The sequence below is a fragment of the Paroedura picta genome, chromosome 8, assembly GCF_049243985.1.
Source record: "Paroedura picta isolate Pp20150507F chromosome 8, Ppicta_v3.0, whole genome shotgun sequence".
In the NCBI taxonomy this organism is placed as follows: domain Eukaryota; kingdom Metazoa; phylum Chordata; class Lepidosauria; order Squamata; family Gekkonidae; genus Paroedura; species Paroedura picta.
In genome coordinates this window covers 40,820,272-40,834,908 of record NC_135376.1, presented here as the reverse complement: position 1 = coordinate 40,834,908, position 14,637 = coordinate 40,820,272, and the positions used below count along the sequence as shown (strand labels likewise).

The 14,637-nt window shown below is 41.9% G+C and overlaps 2 protein-coding genes across 7 annotated transcripts in view; one reads left to right on the top strand and one right to left on the bottom strand.

The window, feature by feature from the left end:
- INPP5D (inositol polyphosphate-5-phosphatase D) overlaps positions 1-11,674 on the bottom strand; it is a 90,866-nt gene extending 79,192 nt beyond the window's left edge. For 2 of the 5 annotated variants that reach the window (XM_077349291.1, XM_077349293.1), the window contains exon 1: positions 1,659-1,968. In XM_077349291.1, the coding sequence (XP_077205406.1) occupies positions 1,659-1,792 (134 nt within the window). In that variant the 5' untranslated portion in view covers positions 1,793-1,968. Of the gene's footprint in view, positions 1-1,658; positions 1,969-2,036; positions 2,217-4,744; positions 4,852-11,658 lie in introns of those variants that run through there. The other 3 variants (XM_077349290.1, XM_077349289.1, XM_077349288.1) reach the window with 3 other exon arrangements.
- Positions 11,675-13,939: 2,265 nt separating this feature from the next.
- Positions 13,940-14,637, top strand: part of NGEF (neuronal guanine nucleotide exchange factor) — a 67,165-nt gene continuing 66,467 nt past the window's right edge. For both annotated transcript variants that reach the window (XM_077349294.1, XM_077349295.1), the window contains exon 1: positions 13,940-14,142. The gene's annotated coding sequence lies outside the window, so the exon portion shown is untranslated. The remainder of the gene's footprint in view (positions 14,143-14,637) is intronic.

Sequence of the window (14,637 nt, the reverse complement as noted above, 5' to 3'; positions counted from 1 at the left end):
ATGGTGGGGAATTCCTTAGCAATTTTTCCCAATTCAAATTTTACTATTGAAAAGTGTTTATGTGTTTAATTAGAATGTTTGTTCACCATTACTTATTGTCAATATTAATTACCAATTACAGATATCACATTTATGAACTATGGAAAAACACAGGCTGTAAAAATGAATAAACAAGGCTTAAAGTGCAAGTATTTAAATGTCTCACCCAGTATTGGATTTTTTTAAGCAAATTGAAAAGGTTGAATTAAAACTTTTGAATTTTGTCAAATTTAAGATTTGTGTGAAATTGTGTTTTAGCTGTATTCCCCTGAGGTAGCCATTTTAGTTTTTGTAATAATAAAAGAAAACTGTGGCACCTTAAGCATCTAGAAATGTACTGTAGCTCGTGTATACGAAAGCTTACACTATAATAAAGTATCACAAGTCATTGTTAGGGTTTTGCCTCAACGCATATAGCACAGTTAGGACCCTGACCTATGAATAGCCTTTTATACAGGCCTAATTTGCACTTAATCTATGCTTCAACTGGCCCATATTAATTCACATACCTGACAAGGACAGCTATGGTACAGTCTTCATAGCTGATTTCCCACAGACAGGAGAGGGGGTTCTGGAGTTGGTAGTACCAGATATTCCCTTAAAACATTTTCTACATTCTTCCAGTTATGCCAGAAGTACAAAAAGCTACTCTGTGGCCATGCTTGATGACGTATTCAGAAAACTGCCATGTCTGAAGAGCATATATCCACTTACTAAGAAAACTGGTGGGTCCTATTGTCTTTATTCTTAATGACCCTATGGAAGGAAGATTAAAACAAATACAGGCTAAGACATAACAGGGGAGAGAAAGGGGCATGGTTAAACCCAATCTTGTCAGATTTCTGCAGCTAAGCGGGGTTGGAAGAGACACCACCAAAGAAGGCCAATGGCAAACCACCTCAGCTTCTCACTTGTCTTGAAAGCCCCTTGCTAGGGTTGCCATAAATTGGTTGTGACTTGCTGGCACTTATATATGCAAGATGTAACAAGATGATATTTTATTAATTTTGGAACAATTATTATTTTAGGAACATTTTTCAGAGCTTGTATCCAAAGAACTCTGTATCCAAGTTCTTTTGCTGCCTCCACCACAATTTTGACTGATTATGGCAATGGTTCTCAACCTGGGGGTTGAGAGCCCTCTGGGGGTTGAACGACCCTCTCATAGGGGTTTCAGCAGAGTGAGCAGCTAGCCGTAGGGGCGCTGCCACTGTTGCTGGTCCTCCTGCAGGTGCTCGTGCTCGGCTGCCTGCCGTTCCAGCAGTGCCTCCAGTGCAGGGCAATTCCCACCAGGCACTCCAGGTGGCAGCACAGCTTGGCGGGACAAGAGGTAGAACTGAACTGAGAAACCCTGGGGGAAAAAACAATTTATATACAATCATGAACAATGGATCTTCACGCCATTGGTCAGTTCGGTTGAATTTCTGTGAAAGGACACTTGCATAATTTTATGGTTGGGGGTCACCACAACATGAGGAACTGTATTAAAACTGTATTAGGAAGGTTGAGAACCACTGGATTATGGGTGCCCTATGCAGACAGAGGGCACTTCTACAAATCCTGTAGCTAAGAAGGTGTAGGGGCAGCTTGGTCTATTGGAAGGCAAAAGCCATACTTACAGCAAACAGAGGGCGTATGCTGAGGAGATGGATTCACTGGCCCGTACAAGGAAGCTTCCATCCTTGCCCACTTTAGACAGCAGGTCCTCAGCTCTGGAGCGGGTGATAGTTCCATGGTACCAGCACTGATCCATGCCTTTATGTGCCAAAAAAACAAAACCACTACAAAATAAAACAAAAATGAAATGTAAATTAAAATAACAATGAACACCCAGCCAGCGATGAGCGGAGATCCCCGAGCTCGCTCTCTGTACCACGCAGCAGCCGCTTGCTCAGCTTCCTGTTTCAATGGTGCCGAGAGGGAAAGGAAGCAGAGCTGAGGAGAACTTCCTCATAAAAATTAACCAACTCAGAGTGAGAAAGATATGCTGTGCATACCTCTCAATTCACTGCATTGTCTGTGCCTCTGTACCACCCACACAAAGTAGGAAACCATCCGAGTGCTTTGCAGCTTTGTAGACACTGATGGGAACCCTTTTGATTCAATGCACATAGACCAATAAGTGAATGTAGCCTTGAAGAGACAGACTAGTCTTCTGTCTTCTGCCCCTCACTTTCTCTTTTCTTTTCACTCCATCCTCTTGTAACAATTCATAATCTTACGAGACTGACTATGTATTAATACCTTTATACTACATTTCATTTTAAGATCAGGGATATGCTAATTTTGCAACAGCTGAACCTTTCTCAGAGGAAAAGAGTTCAAACTCTACAACAGTTATTACAGAAAAATCCCTAACTAGGGTGTGCCATTGAGAGATAGAAGTTTAACTACGACTCATGGCATGTTAATTTGGGTTGCATTGGGAGAATTTCTGGCAAATATTTTACCTTGGATGTGTTATTGTTGTCCCCAAGATCAACTGTGGTCTGTGAAAAGGGAACGATTCCTTTTGTCTCTTTTTAAAAAGAGAGTTGGTAGTTGCTGTGAGAATGAGCTCTTAATTTTTTTTTTTACTGTTTTCTTTTTAAAGACAATTTTAGCTGACTGGCAAGTTCAAGGGTTATTATATGTTTAAGTGCACTGGAAAGACACTGTTGTCATGGCGGAAATATGAATTTTGGAAGCCTTTATGGCCTTCTGGAAAAGATAGACCTGGTGGTTTGGTCTCTGCCCTGATTCATGGGTCCAGCTCTAGTCTTGGCTTCTCTTTAATTTGCCAATCTGCTCTGTCCACTGATTTGCTGCTGTGCAATTACAAGTTGCCAGAGGCCATTGACAGAGTGGTCACAGTTATTCATTTTTGGACTTTATCATTATAGGAATCTGTTTGACATGGGGGCTAAAAGGAAAGAAACCATATACTAGATTATAAGTATAGAAAGCCAACAAGCTATACCCAAACTGACTGGTGGTGGCATACATTATTATGGAAAATCTAAATTGAGCAGATTTGTTTGTTAGTGTCTCTGCTGACATTGCGTTGGTAGTATTAGATGCAACCTAGTCTTGCAGTGGGAAAGACATCACCTTGTGACTGTCTAAATAACCCCTTGACTACTGAAGGCAATAGGTGAATATACTAACTGCAAAAGGCATTTTATTTATTTATGAATTTATATACTGCCCTAGGGGTCAGAGTTCTAAGCTATTTCACATTGACATAATGTGCTAATTTCATGGGTCAAAAGCACATGGAAAGTACATTATCCAATGTGTGCCGAATGGGCAGATTTTAAATACACTAGGAAGGCATTGAAACTGAGTTTTTGACTTTAGGGGATGATCTCCACCTAGAGGTTGAGAGGGGAAACTGACCCCCATTGATCCTTTAAGGTCATCTACTCAGTGCATATGTTAATTAAAATCATTCTTGGGTCAAATAGTTCCTGTTATTCCTTGCAGGAAGGTCTCATGGACTGTAATAGGAGGTTATTTATAATCTCCCAGAAACGTCAAATGCTAAGGTGTCCTCTTCTGCTCCTTATACCTCATTTTCAGTATGGTTATGGGCAAGATCAGACAGATGCTGATGGTGATCCTTGACAAAGGTGTTCCATAGCTTGTCATGCTACAGAAGTTTTGTTTTTCAAGTCAAGGAGCTATATTTGGTAGAGAGGTAGGCTGGTCAGCAGAATTTGTATAACTGTATGACTTGTGGTTTCCTGTCTACAGTAAAGATTCCATTCTAACAGATTCAAACAGTAGTTCCATATCACAGAGTACAGTTGACAACAAAGAAAATATGGGTGCTTTGAAATATGGGAACTGTACACTTAAGGAGTTTTGGTGAGCTAATTCAAAACCCATTACATAGTGATTGGGAGCACATCACTCAGTATGCATTAAAAATTATTTTAGTTCTTGTCACTGTAATTCACAGCTGTGCAATAAGAAACAACACAGCCCCAGATGCTAACATTACACCACTCCTCAATGCAAGATTGTTTATATGTTTTTTAAAATGATATATAAAACTATCCAAACACTGATGAATAAATAAGTTTATTATTTTCCTTTGACTCATTTTAAAGGGCCCCAGGAAACCCACCAGTAACCCTCTGAATGAGCAGGGTTGTATGAATGTTCCCAGTTAAATCAGGAGCTTCTTGCATTCAGTGTGCAGAAAAATCCACATGCAGAAGCAGCCAGGGTTGTGGAAACTGGCCCACTTGTGGGGAAGCATCTTGTAGTCTTCGAGAATGTGACACACTAAAGCTCCAAATATACTTAGCATTTGTTCCTTCTCTTTAAAAAAAAAACCCTACAGGATACCCCTTTAATAGAGAATTAATCCCTTGCAAGCATTTGAAAGAGCCTCCTTATTTACCTTTCTTTGAAATTTCATTTAGTGTTGCTCTGCATGTCAAGCAACTAGCAGCTGAGATGCTCAAAATCTGGAGGTGTGTTTCAAAAATCACCATTATGAATTACAGGACAATTCTTAAATTACAGTTCCAGATTTAATCAGTGAATTAATTATTAATTGGTTTAAACTCATATAATTAATTAACGAAGAGGAATTTAAGTGACTGATAAAAGTGACTTATTGGTAACAGCATCAACAAAATATCTAATCATACGGCCACCCCCAGCAATGTTTATGCAGCCAACTGAAACCATATCAGCACTTGCATGAACTTACCGCTTTTACTACCTTAGTTGCGCAAATGAGATATTAACCTTCTTATTCACTGCGTCCTCATGAAGCAGATGACAATATTAACCAGCACTTTGGCCAACTTAGTAGATGGCATAGAGTCAGTATCTATTTCACTACAGCTTTTGAAATGTATGTTGTTCAGTGAGTTTTGTAATCAGATGTCCTAAAGGTTACTGGAATGAAAACAAACAAGAGAAACTTGCAAGAGATAAACTGAAATATCAAATGTCACAGTTCTCCAACGGGTCAAATAACACTGGTAACAGTGTCATCCTAATCAGAATTACACCCTTCTAAGTCTACTGTAAGTCATCTGCTTAGGATAGCATATAAGAATTCGACTGAAAGTCTATTTGGAATTTAGATTACTATCAAATAACTGGGTATACTACCCACATCCCTAAAATTCTTTACTGGTTTTGCTGTTAACATGCCTGGGAAAAAGACCTGAGTACATGAAGAGATCACCTTACACCAATATTATATTCTTAGTTTTATTGGTTTTACTTTCAAGGTAAATTAATAAGTGTGGATCAGATGGAAAATCCTAAAACTACTTTTTTAGAATGTTTAAACATTAACAAGCATATCAAAACCGATGTACAGCAATCCTTCGTTCCAATAAAAATAGCTACTTATTCCTCTGCTTTTTGAATGGATGTTCATGAGATTCTGCAGTTACCATCTATTGTTTCTGTAGCAGGCAATGATGTACAACAATAGATTAAATGAAGCCTTGACAGTGATTCAAAACAAACATATAACTGAACACCAGTTTTAGTCAGTTACAGCAGGGGTAGTCAACCTGTGGTCCTCCAGATGTTCATGGACTACAATTCCCATGAGCCCCTGCCAGCAAATGCTGGCAGGGGGTCATGGGAATTGTAGTCCATGAACATCTGGAGGACCACAGGTTGACTACCCCTGAGTTCAGCACTAAAGACATATTTTAGTTTGACTGATTTGAAAGAATGAGGCCATATAAAAAAATAACCACACACACTCCAAACCCTGAGATATTGTTCTTGAACAACTAAATCGGCTGACTCCGGACAAGATAACTTGCCAGCACAGCTTGTCCCTTGCAGGGATGCTTCCACACTTGGGTGGAGACAGATGGAGACAGCAACTAGTCTCTTTTCATTATTTCTTGTCACAACTGGGAAAGTGTCTGCCATTAATTACCAGCATGGACACTTTTATTTCTCCAATGTTTTTGTGAACTACAACTGAACTCAAAAGGACTGACTAGCTTTTTTTTTAGCAAAGAATTATCATATGGCATAATATGGCTTAGTTTGGATACTGTAATACAGTTGAATAATTTGGCACTAATTTAACTTTTCTGTATATCTGTACTCTCATGATTCTTATTCCATTTTGTCTGAGGAAGTGTGCCTGCACATGAAAGCTCATGCCTTGAATAAATCTTTGTTAGTCTTAAAGGTGCCTTTGGACTCAAATTTTGTTGTGCAGCTGACAACAGGTAATTTTACAAGAGCTTATGCCTTGTATAAAACTTAAAGGTGCCCCTGGACTCAAACGTTGTTCTCCTGCTTCATATCAACATGGCTACGCACCTGAATCATTTCTGCAGAGTTAGGGCATCTGTAGTCATTAATAACTATCTGTTGACCACAAGAGGGCGTTTAGGCCTCTGGCCTATCTTTCTATGGGAAATAATAATATGGCACAAATTCTTCCGGCAATGTGTCATGTAACCCCCCCCCCCCCCCATTCTTTAGGTCAGCTTATTCTTGGCTTCCTATTGAGGGATAAGAGAACAACTTTTTGTTCAAGTTTGTATAAAAACTGATACACTCCCCAGTCTGTTCCAGTGACTCTGTGGACTTGCTGGATTTTGCCAATTTTGAATTGGCTCCTGCATTTTCTCTAACAGCTATTTAAACCATTAGCAAGTGATAATGATATAAAAACTTTCTCCTGCCAATTTCTGAACAGGAGCAAACCAAGCATTCTTACTCTGTTCTGCTGGCAAACCTAGAAAGAACTGGAAGAAAATAATGTAATGTTCTACTGTATTTTCAACAATTTGCAATAGTTTGACTAGGAAGAAGACTGCTTTCAAAAATAAACAGGAGGCACTTGTGGCACTTTTAAAGACCAACACAGTTTTAAGCATACATTTCTGTGGACTACAGCCCACTTTGGATTTCAGTCAGCCTACTAAAATAATCTGCAGTTCCAGGGGAGACTGCTTAGTCCTAAATTAAGATAGTCATCTATGAATGTTTATTTCTCTTGATATATCGTAAGACCATTTCCGCACGAGGAATCTGTTCCTGGGCAGCCTTTGGATGTTGGTGGGTTTTAAAGTGCCCTCCACATTAAAGTGCCCTCCATACTATACCCCAAAGCTGTATAGTAACAGGGTCAAGTTTTGGCCATTTTTAACTCACGATTTTGGGAATCACCAAAACTGGATATACATCCCTAAATTGCACATCCCATTAGTGAGCAACCAGGGATAAATCCGTATGGATGGGGAAACACACAACAGTCTTGGCAGCTTTGTCCCACCCTTGCTCCCACCATTGTGCTCCAAGTAATTTTTTTTAATGACACGGGCCGCAAAACTACATTGTGAAAGGTAAAATAAAATCTTCTTTAAAGTGTCCACAGTCTTTTGGGGATCAGGCAAGCAAAACACAGCCCTTTTTCTGTTTTCTGGAGGTGGGGAATAAGCTCAGAAAGGGGAGGCAGGTGATCACACAGCCTTCTCCTAATCATACAGGTGTCGGAGCACCTTGTTTTTAAGCCAACCATTAACACAAAATGTGTTTTGGGGCTTCAGGGACCATGTTCAGCATCTCAGACAGAAATAAAGTCCAAAAAAATATGAATCCCAAAAGGGGGAGAATGCTGTATTGTTCTGTCGTTTCCCCATAGCAATGCAGCAGTGTTGGTTTTTATTTAAAATTACATCTGTGTTGTGGCATTACCACATAGCAATGCAGAAGTGCTTTTTAAAAAATATATATAATTTGGGGGATGGAGGGGAGAAAGTTTCAGTTCATGAGAGAACTACTGTGCTATGATTGATGGTTTGTGATTGACAAGCCAAGGAGCAGAGGGAGAAATTCAGCTTGTTTTCCCTCACAGCCTCGTCAGTAGGCAAAAAGCCACGATGGGACACAAGGAAAATGCAGGAGGAGTCTCCCGTTGAGGAGGGCTGCAAATGCAAGATTTACCATCCTGCATTTGCAAGCAGGAAGCCACTCGTGTTTTGCCCCTCTGTGTGGAAATGGTCTAAGTTTTCCCTGGTTCCTGTGGGTAGTTGCTTTGAAATTATAAATATATCAAAAATATTTGAAATAATATATATTTCACAATCCAGCCCACAAATGTTGTTGCACTATGGTCTCAGCACAATAAAAAGATGTCACAACTGCCTTTTTACATTCCCACCACCACTAGTAGCCATAAAAGGTTCCTGTGCTGCCTTTGAAAATAGATATGCACAATAAGAAACAACCAGGAAGAAACTGTCAAACACCAGGATAACCAACAAGTAACGTTGATAGACATGAACTCAAAAATTATCCTAGATGTGACATTGATACCTCTCACTGACACAAAATAGTTCCCAGTGCAGCAATCATGTTTATTCTGGGCAGACTGCCAAACACAAAGGTTCTTTGTAGAATGTCTGAGATTCCACAGTTTAGTGGTCCCCCTGGCTCAATTCAAGCAGTTATTTTCACTTCGAAAACAAAGACAATATAATACACCTTGGGTTAGAACAAGAATAGCCTTGCTGGAAACATTTAGTCAACCCACTGAGGAACTTGGGAATGGGGACATTATTTGTTTATAGATTTTTATTGAATTATTTTATAATTTTAAATGTTGTTTTTAATTCTCCAAATGTTTGTATGTGCACTCCCTAGGGGATCCTGATCAAGTTGGTAGGGGGCATATAAATAAGTCCTCAGCTAGACTCCAAAACCTTATTAAAACTCCAGTCAGGACACCCATAGCTCAGAATGGGTGCATGACACAGGGCTAGAGAGCCAGCTTGGTGTAGTGGTTAGGAGTGGACTGGGTTTGATTCCATGCTCCCCCCACATGCAACCAGCTGGGCGACCTTGGGCTCGCCACAGCACTGATAAAGCTGTTCTGACCAAGCAGTAATATCAGGGCTCTCTCAGCCTCACCTCCTTCAGAGGGTGTCTATTCTGGGGAGAGGAAAGGGAAGGTGGACGTAAGCCGCTTTGAGACTCCTTCAGGTAAAGAAAAGCAGCATATAAGAACCAACCCTTCTACTCTTCTTCTTCTTCTTCTATATATCCTTGTGGTCTCTAGGACTGCCAACCTCCAGGTAAGGTCTGAAAATTCCTAGGGCCTTTTCGCACAGGGATCTTTGTTGCAAATTGTTTGCGGAATGAAAAATCGCCATTTAAAATAGTGGAATTCGTCGTTATGCATACCTGCCTTTGTAGTGGAATCAGTTGCGTTTTTTAGCGTTTCCCACAGGCTTCCGGTCTCGGCAGAAATCGCTAGAAAGGAAGCGCTATTGCCAAGCTCGTCCCGCCCCTGGCCGTCAAGCAGCCAATGGGCAGCCGTTAGCATGCTCCCAAACAGCCCCTTTCCCTTTAAGAAAGGTTTTTAAAAAAAAAAAAAAACGACCCATAGCAATGAATCTAGGTAGATTCGTTGCTACGGAGAGACCCATCCAGCTGCCTAATGTGAGCTGTCGTTTGATTGTATGATCATTTGCACGCTGCCTCGAGTGATAAAAAAAAAAATCCCCCCCCCTCTCACGGGCACGATTTTTGGCTGAATTTATTTGTAAAAAATAAAGGGACTTTATTTCAGCAAACGGGCTTTTCAGTTGTTTGTGCTTAGTGACTAAAGGTGAAGGACTGAAGCCAGGGAAGCCTCTAAACAGAAAGAGGCTCGCCGGTGCGTTTATCCCCTCTCGCTCAGAGAAAAAAAAATGGCGATCGCTTCGCCAGAAGTTTGGAGGAGAGAGCCAGGGGGAGGGACTTTGAAGAACCAGCAACAATGGTAACGCACAGATCTTTAGCGCTACTGTTGCAGATTGGTTGCAGGAGTGTATCGCTATCCGGAGGGTGAATCCACTTTTCTGGATTCCCCTGAAAGCGCCACAACGAAGCGCTTTTTGCTGATTGGTTTCAGGATTGTTGCAGATTGTCTACGACGTCGTGGGTTATGTCAAATTAGTAGCGTTTCCAAATAGCAACCATTCTGCTACTTTGAAGCCGTGCGAAATGGCCCCTAGAATTGTAACTGATCACTATATTAGGTCCCCTGAAAAAAATAGCTGCTGTGGAGGGTGGGCTGTATGACTTCACAGACTGCTGAGGTCTCCCCCCTCCCCAAACTCCACTCTCCCCAGCCACCCCCACATTTCCAACCTGGAACTGGTAGCCCTAGTGGTCTCATGTTGAGCACATTTAGAACACTTAAATGGGATATGTTCATAATGAAAATTTCCCAAATAGGGCACTTTGTACAACAAGGGACACCGGGCACAAGCTAACAAGGGAGTAAACAAACATTATTGTAAGGTATATCTATCACACTGCTCTGCTCAGAACACCTACAGGTTACTCAATTTCAGGATACCAAAAGGGAGATTCTGTTTTTCCAATAGAGGTTGTATAACAATGTACTCCACATAGGTAAGCTAGGAAGGGAAGTTCCTCTCTCAAATTGTGACAGCAGTTCCTGTTTCTCCCAGTCTTTGTGCCTAATCCGTGTGTTGAAAACAATCTGGGCACTATTGAATTTTCCTGCACAAATCCAGTTGAAATGAATGAAAGATGTGCCATGGAAGTGTACCATATGTACCATGGAATCTGAGCCAGTTCTTGTCCAAAAGGTACAAATTCTGAAATGTGGAATATTCAGATTAAAATACCCACACTTCTTTGAAATTCACTGAAAGGTCCTGTACACATGTAAGGCCGGGCTTCGAGATCCTTGCGAGAATGTCTTCCAAGTTCTGTGCAACATGACTTGAATCCCTCCCATGAATGCTCTCAGTGTATGCCAGAAAACTCAGGGAGGTGTCTGCATCTCCCTTCTAAATTAAGTAAGAGTCTTCCAAGTTATTTACAAGAGAATTAGAGGTTAAAGAGGTTTGTCCTCTCCTTTCACTTTGTGGTAGACTGTTAGTATAAAGTCTAAACCATGTCCAAGGACAGGCTGTGGCCCAAGAGGCTGCATTGTTTATTCCCACATGTGAAATGAAATCCAATACCATCAGTGCATGCATATATAAAAATTCACCTGTATGCTTTACAGCTGTGAGGTGAGTTTGAATCCCCTTGCTGTATCTTTCCTCTGCCTCCTGTGATTTCCCCTGGAAGACCACTGACACCACAAATCACATGTACACCCCATCAACAGGTTGCCTCTCCTGTAAAAGAGCAGCATGTAATTATCCTTAAGTTGTTTCTTAGGCTAATTAGAAGCTGCTTTTGCTTTCATTGTGGGGCTGACTGCCCACTTACTTACCTGGCATAAATCAGGAAAGAATCATTTGGCATTACAGTGACAGGTAATCTAAATGAGTGAGGGAAGAATCAACGTTTATTGCTCTGTACTAGTTTCTTCACTGCTCTTACATTATGGTTGTTGCAATGATTTTCCCCCTAGTTATAAAAAATGCAAATAAGATGTGTGGGTGTGCTAATAAAGGGGATTCAGGAATAATTCTGAACATAATATAATGACAGCATATTGAACAATGGAGCATTCATTTGGAATACTGTTTTCAGTTTGTCGTGTCATCACTTACGTAAGGGACATGGGTAGCTCCCAAAAGAAAGAAGTGGGCCGGGGTAGGAATGTGAAATTTTGGAAGAGTTTCTAGAAATAAAATAGTAATGTTTAAAACTGCTCACCTTCTCTTTCAGAGTGGATGTGCCTCTTTGGATTTTGGGATCAAAAAGAGAGTCCATCCATGTTTATAATTTGATGCACTTCTGTAACAGGCATATTTCCATAGCATTCTCCATTGTGTTGTGGAGCATGGAACTTGTGCCCAGTACTGTGGAGTACTTAGCCCTATTTCTCTTCTGTTCACCTGATCAATAGAAAATGAAAACAGTTGAGTGTCAACGCTATTTTATCCCTTGCTCAGTGGGGCCACCACATTAGCTGGCGGAATTTTAAGGGCTATTCCACACAGCGCTAATGTTGCTGAAGTCTAACTGTTGTGTAACACTATTTTTTTACCATTATGCATGACGTTGTACACAATCCACAACACTCCTGCAACACTACAAGGAAGCGGGTGTTTTCGGCAGGCTGCAGGGAGCCCGCATGCTTGCCGGTGGGGGGGGCGAGCAGGCCTTCCCCACAGCCCGCCGAGCACACCTGCCACTTCGCAGAGGCGGTGGGTGTGCTCGGCGGGCCGCGGGGAGCCCACATGCACTCTGGGGGCGAGGAACAGGCAGGCCTTCCCCGCACCCCACCGAGCAGGCTGTGGGAGACACCACGTGCTCTCCGGGGGGGGGGCGCGGCAAGGTGCTTCGTCTCCTCCCCATTCCCCCTTTCCAGCACAGCCCCCGCTAGTGCCCATTGCATTTCCTATGGAATGCGCTTTTTGGCTAGTATATTATTAATAAAGGGCATTGGAGTAATATAATGTAGGTGGAACTACAGCTTGTACAGTGCAATTTTTTCTGACCAGGAAAAGCCACAACTGGATAAGCAGTTGAAAGGCACCACTGGCCACAGATGCCATCCCACAGTAATCCTGGACTCAAGAGTAGCCTCAGGTGACATGCCTGTTCCTTCAAGGGGCATGCAATCACATCCAGAATGAGTGACATCTTAAATCCTGGGTCAGACCTATAAGTGCCAGCTCCCAGGTAGGACCTGGGTATATCCTGGAATTATAGCTCTGCAGACTAAAGTGATCAGTTCCCTTGGAGAAAATAGCTACTCTGGACGGTGAACTCCACAGCTTTTTATTCCACAGGTTGTGGAGTTCACCCATTCCACCTCCACCCCAAAACCTCCAGGTATTTCCCAACCCAGAACTGGCAACCCTAGTCAGACCTTCTGCTCATCAGTAGCACTTCCATCTTGTCAGGATTATGCTTTAACTTATTAGCTTGCATCCTTTTCAGAAATGCCTCCAGGCACCACTTCAGGTTTTCTACAGCTGCTGGGATCACCAGGAAGCTTGAAATACAATTGTCATCTCCTTATTGGTGACACCCAGCCTGAATCCTCAGCAGAGTTATCCACTTCAAAGTTACACCCTTCTAAGTGCATTTATTTCAATGGACCTTGAAGGGTACAAGGCATAGGACCTATGGGTAGACTTTGGAAAGCTGTTTTGAGAGGATACCACCCTCTTCTCTTTCCTGTTTATTCCATGGGTTCAGAGACATGGACACCGCATAATGCAGAGTTCACCCTCTAAGGCAGCTGTTTTCTCCAAGGGGAATGATTTCTGTCATCAGAAGATTTCCTGAAGATCTCCAGGACTTTTCTTTAGAACACCTCCAGTGTCTTGAAGCAAGATTTACAATAGACTGAGTAGAAAATGCGTATGTTCTGCTAGAGCTGCCACCCTTCAGGTATGGCCTAGATATCTCCCAGAAATACAACTGATCTCCAGATGACAGCTCCCTGGAGAAAATGTCTGCTTTGTACTCTATGGCATTATAACCTGCCAAGGTCCCTCCCTTCCCCAAATGCCAGGCTCCCTTGGCTCCACCCCCAGAACTCCAGGAATTGGCAACCCCAGATTCTGCCCATCCATGCTAATGACTGAATCGAACAACATCAGTGTGACTAATTTTGTTTTGAAAAATCAGCATGAGAATTATTTTAAAGGCAAGACCTGAATGCAGAAAACCTAAAGGAATTCCAATCACATTGTATCACATTACTGGTTTTAGCACACATTTTGCCCCACCAAAAACATTTCACTGTTTGATAGTCATTGCATGTTAACATAAGGGTTTCAAGAGGTCACCCAGGCATTTTTTCAGTGGGTGTTTGACTTGCCTACGCCTGATGGCTAAACCTTCAAGCAGCACAAATGACACTTGGCATCGTGTTTGCATTGACTTGTCCGAATAAAGGAAGCCTGTTGCTTTAAATTAAGTTTGCTGTGACTCTGGAAACTAAGTAAACAGTGTCTTTGTAAAACCTTGCTTTCTATCACAGAGAGGCTGGTGACAGCAAGTACTGGGACAGAAGGTCGTAGCTGTTCCCAGCAAAGGATTTTCCCAGTCTAGTAGGCCTCTGATTTCCACTTTAAAGCTCTGTAAAACATAGACCAAAGTTGACAGGTTTTGCGGTTATACCCAGATGCTACCCTGCTGACAAAACAGCTGGACCAAGAGAATAAACCAATCATTTAACAGGTGAGTTTATTTAAAAAATCTTTATTTTGTGGGGGAAGGAATCATGGAATGGAGAGAGGAACCTTAGGTAGAGATATTAGGCTATAAATCTGGAAGTTATGTCTGAGCAGAGAAGCATCTAATGAGGCAAAGGAGGCTTTTGCATATGAAAGCATTCACTGTTGGGATGTGTTTTTTTAACAATGTTTTCAAGAGAAAAGAAAAGAAAAAATACATTGTCTGGATATCATAGCAGGCAGGACTCTACTGCAAGGAAGTCCATGGTTCTGGAGTTCCAGTGTGCACCAGCCAGTGTGTACACTGTGGAATAATTCATGTGGATAGGATTGCAGGCCCCCCTGACCACCAGAAGGGGATGGGGGAGGATAAGTGGGGAAACCCCTGGAGATTTGGGGTTGGAACCTGCAGAGGACAAGAATTCCAGTGGGGCACCACACCACAGAGTCCACCAGGGGAACTGATCTCCGTAGTCTGGAGATGAGCTATAATTCCAGG